Source organism: Trachurus japonicus, chromosome 5 (assembly GCF_045865225.1).
Source record: "Trachurus japonicus isolate A0001 chromosome 5, Traja_1.0".
In the NCBI taxonomy this organism is placed as follows: Eukaryota; Metazoa; Chordata; class Actinopteri; order Carangiformes; family Carangidae; genus Trachurus; species Trachurus japonicus.
The window spans coordinates 18,762,079-18,774,541 of NC_140911.1; the positions used below are offsets into that span (position 1 = coordinate 18,762,079).

General features: G+C 43.8%; 1 protein-coding gene and 1 gene segment (V, D, J or C); both read right to left on the reverse strand.

The window, feature by feature from the left end:
* Positions 1 to 213: 213 nt before the first annotated feature.
* LOC146987451 (Ig mu chain C region-like) lies at positions 214 to 7,365 on the reverse strand. The segment is given in 6 exon segments: positions 214 to 561; positions 3,187 to 3,504; positions 4,200 to 4,535; positions 5,430 to 5,549; positions 5,637 to 5,969; positions 6,892 to 7,365. Coding segments are annotated over 6 exon segments (1,845 nt in total).
* A 1,496-nt stretch (positions 7,366 to 8,861) lies between these two features.
* Positions 8,862 to 12,019, reverse strand: tp53rk (TP53 regulating kinase). The gene is made up of 2 exons (XM_085776631.1): positions 11,762 to 12,019; positions 8,862 to 9,449 (listed from the first exon to the last, which is right to left on the reverse strand). The coding sequence occupies exons 1-2, from the start codon at positions 11,991 to 11,993 to the stop codon at positions 8,974 to 8,976; spliced, it is 708 nt and encodes a 235-aa protein (XP_085632757.1). The 5' UTR covers positions 11,994 to 12,019; the 3' UTR covers positions 8,862 to 8,973.
* Between the last annotated feature and the right edge of the window lie 444 nt (positions 12,020 to 12,463).

Below are 12,463 nucleotides of genomic sequence, written 5' to 3' on the forward strand. Positions count from 1 at the left end.
TGCATAATATCACTTTTGAGAACTCACTCCTCACCAGTCATAACTCATTCAACTGTGAACACACAGATATTAATCACACATTTTTCACAGTAGAACTTACATGATGATTTTTGATGTGACCTTTTAACCCAACATTCATCCAATGTTCTTTGGATGTAAAAACACAAGAGGCCTGCCATCTCCCTCACTACAGAACCAGGTTGTCATGTCCCAAATGTACAAAGTTATTCAGTTATTTAGTTAAGTGCAGGTGTGGCAGAGTGAAGTGTCTCTCCTCAGGTTCTGTCTGGGCGCTGTGGCCCACCCGGCACCTGAACTCTGAGCCCTGGACGTCCTTGTTGGGAGTGATTCTGAGAAAACTGAACATGGAGTAAAGGCCATTGATGTTGAGGCTGGGGGGTGTGTTGAAGACACCGGAGAGAAGTGTCTCCCCGTCTTTGGTCCAAGTCACAGAGACGTCCTCGGGACAAAAATCCTTGATGCACAGGTGCAGGATGCACTCTTCATTCAGCAGAGGACACAGCGGCTCACAGTCGATGAACATTACATTTGGAGGAGTTCCTGTTTGGGACACACAGGGAGAAGTTACTGGAGCATCATGAACACATTCTTCAGTTCTCCACTTTGAAATTAAAAAAAACTACATCAGTGTGAAGCAGCAGATTAACACTGATAACCTTGTTAAGACATTAAATTAGCATGTTGTTTAAATGGAGAAACATAAGAAACCTAAATGATTTCAAGAGAAGAAACAACTTCCCATTTATTCCACCTATTAACTGAGGTTAAGAATGACATATGGCATATATAATTACAAATATACTGTACACTCACATACACGTTCAACTGTTTGTTATTAGATCACACGGCAGCAACTCAGTGCATTAAAGGAGACATATTCTGCCCCTTTTCCACAAGTTAAAGGATCAAACATCACAGCTCGTTTCATCCGCTCAAAACAGCCCTGTTCAGCTAGGGAGCCTGCAAATTACAGATTTTTTTTGTCAATTCTCACATTTTGGGGGCTGGAAGACAAACCAAACACCCAAATATATGTCAAAGAGCCTTCAAAAAGTGATATTTAAGATACATGATCAAGATGAACTCCTGAAGACTGAAGTTCAAACTGAGCATCAGTATGTGGAAGAAAGTTGATTGGGCCTCAGTCCTTTCTGTGTGGAGTTTGTATGTTCTCTCTGTGGGTTCTCTAGCTTCCTCTCACAGGGCAAAGACCTTGACCCATGGTGATTATCACTGTTTCATTTTAGTATCAGCACAAAATATCTTGTGTCACGGTTATCACTGTTTCCTCTTCAGCATCTCTGTGACTGATAGGCCTTGTTCCTGCAGACTGGCGGTAGATTAAAATTTGTTTCAGCAGCCATGAGTGTGGTTATGAAAAAGTAATTATGCAACATTATATACCAACAAGAATCTACCATATGTGATTCATTTTCTTTAAATTGACATTTGTCCCTCTCCCTCAGGATTATAAAACTATACAGGACCTAAATTGGACCATACGTATTTTAGTTTGGTTAAAGAGGAACTATGTAAGTCCGGTCGCTTTTCCTCTGTTTTGCCAACCCTCCTCTGGCCATGTGCATTTGTTTCCAAGCGAGCCGGAGAGAAAGCAATTAATAGAGCAGTAAATGACGTTACATGTCATATACGATGTTCCACCGTGTATATTTGTGTAGTTTAATCTAAACAAGATATCACGTCTTATGTTGTGTGTTTGTGTCACGGTGCGCAGAGAGGAGAGCTGGGACACCGGGGTGGCAGCGCTGTTCTTACAAGGTTGGTTTTCAGCCCAGAGACGTAATAAGTGACACACACGTGGAAGGCAGAGAGCCTCCATTCTCCCTCGTAACCAGTTACAATTTATTAAACCATCCCAACTACTCAAAAGCTGTTTAATTAAGGTAAAAATGTAGCATAGTTCAGATAAAAACCCTGTTCCTCTTTAAAGCAGAAGTAAGAGATATTTTTGTGTTAATATAAGTCTTAAATAGTTGTATCTTCCGACAGCAATCACTTACATAGAGTGTTTGGTCTGAAACACGGGTCTGTCAGTCCCTCTGCTCTGCTCTGAGCCCAGGAGAAAACATTTATCGTATCCTACAAGTTTTATCCAATGAGGAGAGAGAATGGCATGAAGGGCTGTGTGTGCAGCCAAGGGATGCGCGTGAATGTGGTGACGTAGGGACGAGGACCAATAGATCCATGACGAGGGCGGGGGCTGCTAACTCCATCGGCTGACAAAAAGTTATGGTGCGTTCAAGGCAACTCGTAACTCATGTTTTTCCGACCTGTGAAGTCGTACCAGTTCGATCTGGTACGAGTTCACGGGTCGGAAGTTACGAGTGGCCGTTATAGTGACTTTCACCGGTAAAACAGGTCGGAAAAACACGAGTTACGGGTTTCCTGGAACGCTACAAAGTCGTTAAGTCGTGACTTGAAGCTGTAACTTACGGTTTCAAAAGCCTGCCTGGAACGCAGCATTAGCCAAAACGACCAGATCGCTTACTTCTGCTTTAATGGTGAGAAACGTCTGTCAGATTTAGAAATACTCAGTTGTCATACTGTCCAGATGGGGCAGCAGAACTGCTGGTTGTTAATCCAGGCCTGTACTCTGCTCAGCTCCACAGCTTTTTAGTGCTGCATTGGTGCATTTTACAAGTTAAACATTATAATGGTGTGATCACCTTCATTCCTGCTGTTATTGTGGTTTTTCACTGTGGGAGGTCGACCACAAACATTATCGCTGCACAGCCTAATATGTAGCGTTTCATTAAATTGTTGTCATTCAGTGTTTGGAGAACATTTCTCAGATCTCTCTGTCTTTCTGCTATTTCTTTCTCTGAAACTCTTGGCCACTTAACAGTCCTCCTCCCTCCTCTTAAAGTTTGTTACCTCTTAAGGGCTAAATGCTTTTTGAACAACTTTTATCTTTACAATGTCACAGTCTTAATTTTAAGGAAATTAATTGACAAAATTAATTAATTTTAAATTCTACAAATTTTCTTAGAATTCAAGGAATTCTAAGTTTTTTCTTAGAAGTACGTCACTAAGAGCTACTTAGTCTATACGATCCCAGGTTTTTAGTAGAGGTCTTATAATGTTTCGGAGGCACTACATGAGTTTAAAATGCAGATTTACTTTCTTACTGCCTGCTGCCAGTACCTTGAGTGTTGATGTGGTACAAGACATCTTTGAACCCTGGAGATGGGAAGCTGGAGTGGTAAACGCGGCAGGTGTAGACGGCTCTCTCATCTTCTCGGGCCATGACCAGCTGGATCTTACTCCACACGCTGTAGAGACGGCTGTGGTCAGAGAACGGACCAAAGTGTGTGACGGTGCGGACCTCCTCCCCGTCGTTCCTGGACCACTCCAGGCTGATTTCCTGGGGGTAGAACTTCTCCACCCGACAGCAGAGAACCAGCAGCCTCTCCACCTTGGGGACCTGAGGGATGCTGGAGATCTGGAGGAAAGATGGCTCCACTGGAGGTGTGCGAGTGTTTGATGAGAGGAGAGGACAGGGCATTAAAGGGATACTTCAACGTTTTGGCAAATTCGTCCATTGCCATAATCCCTATAGACATAGGGGTAGGTTCATTACCTTTAATTATCGGTGCATGTTGTTTTGAGATACACGGGGCTGAGACAGGAGCTTCTCAGCGAACACAATTGAGGTAACGCTACTGGTCCCCACAATCCAACAACTTCAAAACGTTCTTGTGGACGAGTTGTGACCTGCACCACGCTATGAAATAATCATGTATAATAATGTACTACTATGAACTACTTGGCTTTTGAAATCACTCCGCCCAGCAGCCGTGTCTGAAATGTAGTTCCGGCTGCGCATTTGCCTCGAAAACAACTCTGTCTCGTAATGTTACATTATTATTTAATAGCGTGGTGGATGTGCAGGTCACCAACTTCTCCGTGAGAGCGTTTTGGAGTTGTCAGACTGTATATTTGATGAGTTTGATGAGGGACAGGGGACTTGTATCGTTCATTGTGTTCGCTGAGCAGCTCACGTCTCTTTCCCGCAGATCTCAAAACAACATGCACCGACAATCAAAGGTAATGAACCTACTCCTCTGGCTATTTTTTTTAGGGTTAGGGGGTCAAACATTTCCAGACTTCAAACTGTGACATATGAAGAACAAGCTCTTGGAGCTATAGTGACTGACCTTTGACCCTGACTGTCGTCTCTCTGTTAAAGCTCCTCCCCCTGCACAGCACCACACACTGGTACTTGCTCTGGTCGTCAGTCACGCTCAGACACACGGTGAGGACCGAGGTGTGGTGTTTCCCCTCTGAGCGGAGACAGGCCTGTTCGCTGAGATCCTCACTGAGCAGCGGGGAGGCCGACTCTGATGAGACCACCGAGTCCGGACCGCTCCTCAGTCTGAACCACTTCACCTTGATCTCCCGCTGCCTCACGCCTCGGATGATGCACCGAAGCTGGGTCGACTCCTGAACGTATATGATGGCGGGCTGTCTGATTTCAGACACAGTGGGTGGAGCTGTAGAAACAGATTCATTTTTTTTGCTTAATTAATAGTTCACAGTCAGTAGGTCATAACCAGATTTGTTCTGTTGTCATTAAATACATCTCTATAAATCTCTCCATCATAGCAAAGTAGAAGTTTCTGAAACAATGTACACAGTTGTATGGAAAGGTGACTGTAGGTGAACTTTTGCTTCAGGCTGGTGGGGAACCTACAATAGAATAGACTAGACTCAACTAGAATAGAATAAAATAGAAGTGCAGCCAATTGGTTGTGTGGCATAAATGACCATTTGTTGTGACATGGCACCCTGTAGGTGAAAGGTAACAAGAAACCACATAAAACTGCATTAGAGAAAAATCATCTTAAAATAAACAAATATGCATTAATACAACTAAACCAGTGCAAACAGTTTTACAAAAGCATCAAACTGCAAGGCAGAAAAATGAAACAGTTCCTCTACTGGTCACGAGAGTGTGTCTCTAACAGTGAGTCAGTCCCTATAGACTCCAATGTTAAAACATCCAACTTTACAGCAGCAAAAAAAACAACATGTTACAGTTTTGGCCTCTAGAGTTGATTCCCTCCTTTTTGGTGAATGCACAGGGTTGAGTTTTTTCTATTACACTGATGTTTCCATTTTATTAAGGCTTAACATTCTGTATAATTTAGAGTGTGGGTGTGAGTTTAGTGACAGGCAGCTGAGCGTATTCCTGCCACAAGCCAGTCTCGGCTTCATGCATGCCCCTTTCCCTTTGCCTAATTTGGATTTGTAGGTATGAGAAGCATGGCAACACGGCAACACTACAACAGCCCACTCTGCATTTCTATGCAGTCTTTCTTTCATACTGTCACACTATGAACATGAGATCCACTGTGACCTGCATGGTGCAGCCTCAGTCTGTTCACCTTTGCAGAAGTACGTGTGGAGAAGCAAAGCGGCTCCGATGACGGAGGTGACCAGCAGCAGACTGGTGACACTGGTGACAGCGATCAGAGTGACAGCACTGTAGGGTGGCTGTGATGGAGCTGCAGGGACAGAGAGAGAGGTCAGGTGCCATCACCATGTAGGCTACGCAATGAGGACATTTCACATCCACAGAAGCGCAAACCCACCTTGAACAGTGAGGGTCACAGATCTGTTGTAGGGCCGGGCGTAGGTGTGGTGCTCCACCTGGCACATGATGCGGACCTCTCCAAACACCACAACAGAGGACTGCAGGGTGATGCTGCTGCGTATGCTGTAGGTGCCGTCCGGGTTGCCAACCGCCATCTCCGTGCAGACTCGGGACAGCTCGCTGACCCCCGCGTGGTGAGTGCGGGAGCCATTTTGGATGTACCACGAGACGTCCAGCTTCTCTGGGTAGAAGCCTGTGATGTCACACTGTATGGTCTTCTCCTCCCCCCGTGTCACTGCCGCCTGTTCTGGGAGCAACACTGAGGGCCGGGCTGGGGATCAGGGAGAGAGTCACAGGTGATTGTTAAAGGTGTACAGAAATGGCCGTTTGTCCTGTTTGTCGCGCCGAGTTGTCACGAGCTGCAACACGAGTTTACCCGAGTAAGGAAAACGAATTTGATTGGTCGTTATCGAGCGGGCGGGATATTCAAAGCTTGGAGGGAGTCCGAGCTCCGTGTGTGTGTGTGTGTCTCAGACGTTTGAATGACGGATTACGGATCCAATATCCGTGGCTGATGAATCGTGTACAGGCTGACGTATAATCCGTGCGCCTGCCTGCATTATCCAATGCGAAAATAAAAATACACACTTTCATCCCGGATTTACTCAAAAATAGAATTTTGCACAAAGTTTGGCCTCCATCGTCTGAAAGATGAGTTATTACATTAATTTTATGATCCAGAGTGGGCTCAAATTCAGTTTTCTTTTCTGTACACCTTTAAGGCGGTTCGTCTGTGATGATGAACTCTGCAATACGGTGAAAAACACACATGCACATGCAAATTCAGACAACACAATGGAAGCGTTTCCAAGGAACAGTAAAAAGTGGTGGGACATTTTGTGGATTGCTGAATTGTGACTTTTGAATAAAAAAAGTGTCACCTCTTTCATTTTAAGTTATTTTTTTTACCTGCTTCACAAAGTTCAGCTGTGTTGCCTAAGAGCCTTGACAAAAATCCACATTTTTAGCTGTTAAACTGGGCAGAAACATTGAAAAGAGGCGGTTTGATTACATTATAAGCAGCAGCATGCAATGAATCTTGAGGGATCTACATGTTAGAGTCTTTGAAGTGCACATGTAGTCACACTGCTGTCTGTGACACAACAAATGCAAGACAAGAAGGATGCAGGATGCCGGCCCTGAACCGAGCCACAGCTAGTTATGTGGAATGTGAGGATGAAGAAGAGGATTACCCAGCACTTCCAGGGACGTGGTCTCTGTGTAGACCACCGGTGTGATTACCCTGCAGGTGTACAGCCCTTCGTCTCCCACGGTCACATTGTGCAGCTGCAGAGACGCGTTGCTCTGGAGCAGCCCCGTCCGGTCCACCACAGAGCCGTCCCTGCCCACACGGGCTCTCCCGTCCTCAAATGTGTACACGGTCCTCTTCCCTGCGTGTCTAGTGTCCACCATGTTCCACTCCACGGTGAGCGCGCTCCACTCCACCTGCTGGGCCAGTTTGCGGAACAGGCAGCTGATAGTTGCGTCCGTTCCCACCAACACACTGAGCTTCCTCCTGCTGGAGTCGGCCGAGGAGCCTGCAGACACCTGCAGCAGCTCACCTCCACACAGCAGAGCAGTCACCAGGATCACAGTCCTCATGTTCAGCTGCAGCTCCACACACTGAGGCAATAATGAAAGTGAACTGCAGCAGATTCAAAATGACTGGATCACATGGTGGCTTAGCAAACACTTAGGTGTGCGTTAACTTGTCAGGCATGCAGGACTTTGACTTTTGGCCCCTGCAGAACCACATGTGCTTTAAGATGAGTCACCTGCTGAACAAAAGTGTCATTCACACAGGGCCGGCCCCTGGCATAAACACTCTATGCGGTTGTTTAGGGCCACAGCCGTTAGGTGGGGGGCCACATGATCAGAAAGGTCCCGGGGTTCATCAAGTCATTTAAACATCCTGAGGTCTGCACGTGCAGCTATGAGCTTTATATGTAATGTGAAGTCAATATTCAGCTTCTTTTATCTCACATTTGAGACATTTGGTGAAAATAGAACGGCAGAATGACAACATTTGTGCTCAAAAAGCAATCTTACAAAATGTCATTTTAGACTTGTTTTCTACACTTATCTATTACTGTATTCATATCCTATTTCAAGCACCAAAACAGTTCATTCTCATGACTGAAGGTGTGTTTTCACAAGGGATTTGAAATTTTTCAAAAAGCAGACCTCAATTTTCCAGCATTTGGCCTAAATTATTTCTTTCTACAGTGTTCTAGGACAAACTGGCCTCAGTGTGCTTACAGCGGAGGTTCTAATATTTAGACATAAAACACTTGAGTATTGTTACACCTGCAAGTATCTTAAAAAATATGTTAAATTAGAGAAAATGGCCTCAAACCTCAGAGGGCATAAACACGTCTGTATTCAGTTTTAACCAGTGGTTTGGTGTTTGCGCTTAGAGTGCAGGGCCACAAACAAAAATCTTGTTTAGGGGGCCACCAAAGTTTTTTTGGTACAAGTTGATCAGGACATTTATGCATAAGTGGTAGGAGCTTCATGATGTCTGACGTCATGACGTTTTGTCCCCACTGAGGTGTTTGCACTCATCCAAACACTTTACACTATTCATTTATCTCAATACCATAAGCATACCTAATGTTTCTACCTTTCTCCAAGTGACACCTGTATGTCTCTAATTAGTTTACACCACACACACCAGAACACCAGGGCATTATTCACCTAGAAGCTAAAAACTACAGGGAAATGCTGCAAAAACTCCAGTAAGGATATTTTGTGTGGTGAAACTAAAATCCAAATACTTGTCATTTTAATATGATTATTGCTTAACATGCTGAATAAGACTTCGCTCCCAGTAATGTGATCAGAAACTGTTTGTATGATAATGTTTTATTTGGGTCATGTATTGCTACTAGGTGAGATAACGGGGCGCATAGTCAGTGATACATGACATTTGTTCTCTTGTCTTTAACACAGTTCACAGCTATTGGTTCACCTGGATCAATAGTTAAGTCCTAATTTACTTTAAATACTTCCAGCACCTTGGAACTCCGACTTAAGAATTTGATTGAACTTTCGCTTAGGTGTTGTATTTGACTTAAGGACTCTGTCCTGCTAATGGTGGACTATAGTCTCTTTTTGTTCCAATATCATCCCAATTAGTTGAAAACTTCTGTCCATTTTTACAACAAGTCACATTTTTATTTTCATTTCATTTACAACAGTCTTTTTTTAATAATCTTAACATGTTTTCAGACAAAACCTCCAAATAGCTTCGTTCCTGTACGAAGCTCAGTTCTTCAGCCCACCATTGACCTCTTCCTCCCCCTCAACCGGACCTCATCCAGCTTTTTGATGACTGCTGATGACTTCTTGGACGCTGCCGTGTAGCTCTTCAGCAGCTTCTCAAACAGAGCCTCTGTGTTAGGGTGAGTACTGAGGAATGCCTTCTCCAACACGTACAAGTCCACCCCCTTATCCTCCGGCAGAGCAGAGATGTAACTCAGGCCGAAGTCAATGAGGACCAGTTCCTCCGAGCCGCATCTCAGCAGCATGTTGGAGGTGGTAAGGTCTCCGTGGACCACGTCCTCGTCGTGCATTTTGGCCAGGATCTGGCCCATCCTCTGAGCCAGCCGCTCCAGCTTCTGGTCCTGACAGGATTTAGACTCCTGTGCGGTGGCGATGTGGTCACGCACAGTTGAGGAACCAACAACTTCCTCCAGGAAAATACAGTGGGAGGTGTAGTCCACAAAGTAGACCACAGGGGCAGATATACCTGTAAGGAAGAGAAGATGAAGGAGGTTTTCATTTAGCAGACGGTATATTATATTCTCTGGATGAAAGTAAGGGAACATGGCCTACACAAAAATCACATTAACATTTTAAATTTTTTTGTGAAAATGAAATGAAAAATGAAAATGACAACTCCTCTCACGATATTTAACAAAAATAATTGCTTTTAAATGTTTTAGTGTATATCATTCAGCCCTAGTTTGTGGAAGAAGTTGAGCTCAGTGTCTCAGAGGAATCAGATAAACACACTTGTGTTAGTTTGAGACATGTGGTTTGCTGACTGATAAGCAAAATACAGACCATCACCAAACAGGAAGCGGACATGATATCTGCACACATTGAATCGTGGTCCAGTAAATCGCTCTAATATCACATATATTAATGATACTTTTCATTTACACTCCTAAATTTCAACCACATTTGAAATGTGTCCTCTCCAAGACATTTAGGCCTACTGTTACTGTAGTTATATGGTGACAATGTTGACAGTGTAGGTTTTTACCTATGATCTCAAACTCCAACAGTGGTGGTCAGTGTGTGAACAGCCCTGACATGAACACAGTAGCCGATGGTTTTCAGAATGAACAACAAAGCTGTCAATCAATCAGTGGGCTTGAGACCTCACACATTCACTCAGGGCCGTTGTATAGGGGAGAAAGGTGATGATAATTCCAGGGGCCCAGTGCCCAGTAGGGCCCATAAAAAACCCAGTAGTCTAGTAACTGGATTATTCTGCATAAGACCCTGACTAATACTCATAGTAATGCTGCATTAACATCAAAACAAAGTTAATAAAACATGATAATACATGTAGTCTACACTGCAAAAACTCAAATAATTACCAAGAATATTTGTCTTATTTCTAGTCAAAATGTCGTTTCTAGTCAAAACAAATCTCATTATACTTAAAATAATATTTTAAAAGTAGCTTGTTTCTAGACAGTTTTTACTTCTTTCAAGCATGTTTCCACTTTAAATAAGTAGAAAAATCTGATAGTGGAGCAAGTTTTTCTTTCTTATTACAAGCACAAAAAACTTGCTTTCACTGGCAGATTTTTCTAAATTTCAAGTGAATATTGGTTTGAAACAAGTGAAAATTATCTAAAAACAAGAACATTTTTAGGTGATGAGTCTTATTTTAAGTGGAAAGAAATTATAGTTTTGACTAGAAATGAGACATTTTAACAAGAAAAAGGACAAATATTCTTGGAAAACTTTTGAGTTTTTGCAGTGTAAGAAAAAAAAATAGACTTAAACTGTTTATTTCTCCCTAATGTGGCTTCCAATTGTGAAATGTCTGACCTTAAAGGCCCCATGGCATGAAAAATGTGATTTTGGTTATTTTTTCATGCTTGGGGAGGTCTCTGGGCCACGTATATACTGTCCCATGCATCAAACTGGTCATAAACGGAGAAACACACACCGCCCATTTGTAGGAACATTCTCTTTAAGACGAGCAGATAGCACTTCCTCCTTTCTGTGATGTCACACACAAGGTAACTCCGCCCACCGTGACCAGTTGTTATTTTTCAATTTCTATGAATGCAGCTTAGGTTTCAGTTACTTGCCTGTGATTGGCCCGACCACATGCCACTCTAAAACAGTCAGCCAATCAGAGGAGAGGTTCTAATTCTCTCTTCTGATTGGCCAAATGACCTGTGCCTGTTAGAACTCCAGAAAGAGGCAACAGAAAGGGGCAATATAGACGATATTAAGCAGATCACAGGTACTCAAAACCAATGATACATCTTGTTAGGGATATCAGCAGGTAAATAAACCCAGAGAAAAGTGCACAGCATGGGGCCTTTAACCGTGGTCTGTAGTGCAACTACGATTTAAGTTTTTGCTTGAGAATTATTATTACTGTTCATATCAAGAATGCTTCTGTGCCAAGACTTGATGACACCAACTTGATGTTAGTTATTTTTTTCATATTGTTCATATGGCAATAAATGCAAAATCTATTTTGCCAAAACAATATTGTATTTTGTTCTCATTAACTGTAGCTGACCTAGATATGGAGCAGCCTAGGTAATGTTGTCAAAATAATCTGTTATTAATCATTATAGTAATAGCCAATTGTATTGATATTTGGAGTTGGAGAGGTGAGGCCAGAGCACCAGCATGTGGACGTACTGTGTACTGTCCTACTGTGTACTGTGTAGTACTGTGTACTGTGTACAGTCGCTCCAGCAGCTCATCAGGGGAGTTGAATTTCTGCTCAGGAGTTTTGTAAATGAGAGGGAACATTGCCGGGACCTGTGTGGAGCTCCGGGGCTCCGGTGGGACTCGTACCTGCCCTGCGGCAGCGCAGTATGGAGCGGACCTCCTGCACCGTCCTCCGGTGGGTCAGCTTCTCGTCCAGCACCGGGTGTCGGTACCGTTTGGGGAACCGCTCCTTCACTATCGTCGGCTTCCCCAGGAACGCTGTCCGGTACACCCGAGCTTCTGCTCCTTGTTTTATGAGTTCAGCCCTACGGAGTAACTCTGGGGCCGCCGCCATGCTGCTGCTCTCCTCCTGAGCCATGTTGTTGACTGCTGCTTCTCCTTCCTCTGCTGAGCCGCGGCGGCGGTGCCACTTCCTCCGCTCTGCGTCGCCGTGCTGCCGCCTGCAGGCCGCCGCTGCAACCACACCTTCACCGCAGCTGGAAAAAAAGTTATTCTAGTTGTGAAACTCTTCGTCTACAGATTGAAACTCCAAGTAGGCCAGACACATTTTATACATCCTATCCAAACCTAAGTAAACGCATATTTATCTAAAAGTAGGATTAATATGTCGGATTTAGCTAGAAAGCTAGTTTCCATCCGTGGTCCCATGGTAGCCTACACAAACAAAATTACACTCAGACATTTAAAACGATAGACAATAACCTCCATAGGGTGTTAGCAGCAATTACAATTACATTGTTGCAAATTGCTCAGCAGGTGACAATGCTAGGCGACGCATTGCCACCTGCAGACATTGACTTTGTATGTTACAGTAACACCTGCTTGGTG

Excerpts from the sequence above, each read along its gene's own strand:
- tp53rk (XM_085776631.1), bottom strand. The coding sequence starts at position 11,993 with ATGGCTCAGGAGGAGAGCAGCAGCATGGCGGCGGCCCCAGAGTTACTC. Across the intron at positions 9,450-11,761 it reads ACTGCGCTGCCGCAGGGCAG|GTATATCTGCCCCTGTGGTC; the intron begins GTACGAGTCCCA and ends TCTTCCTTACAG.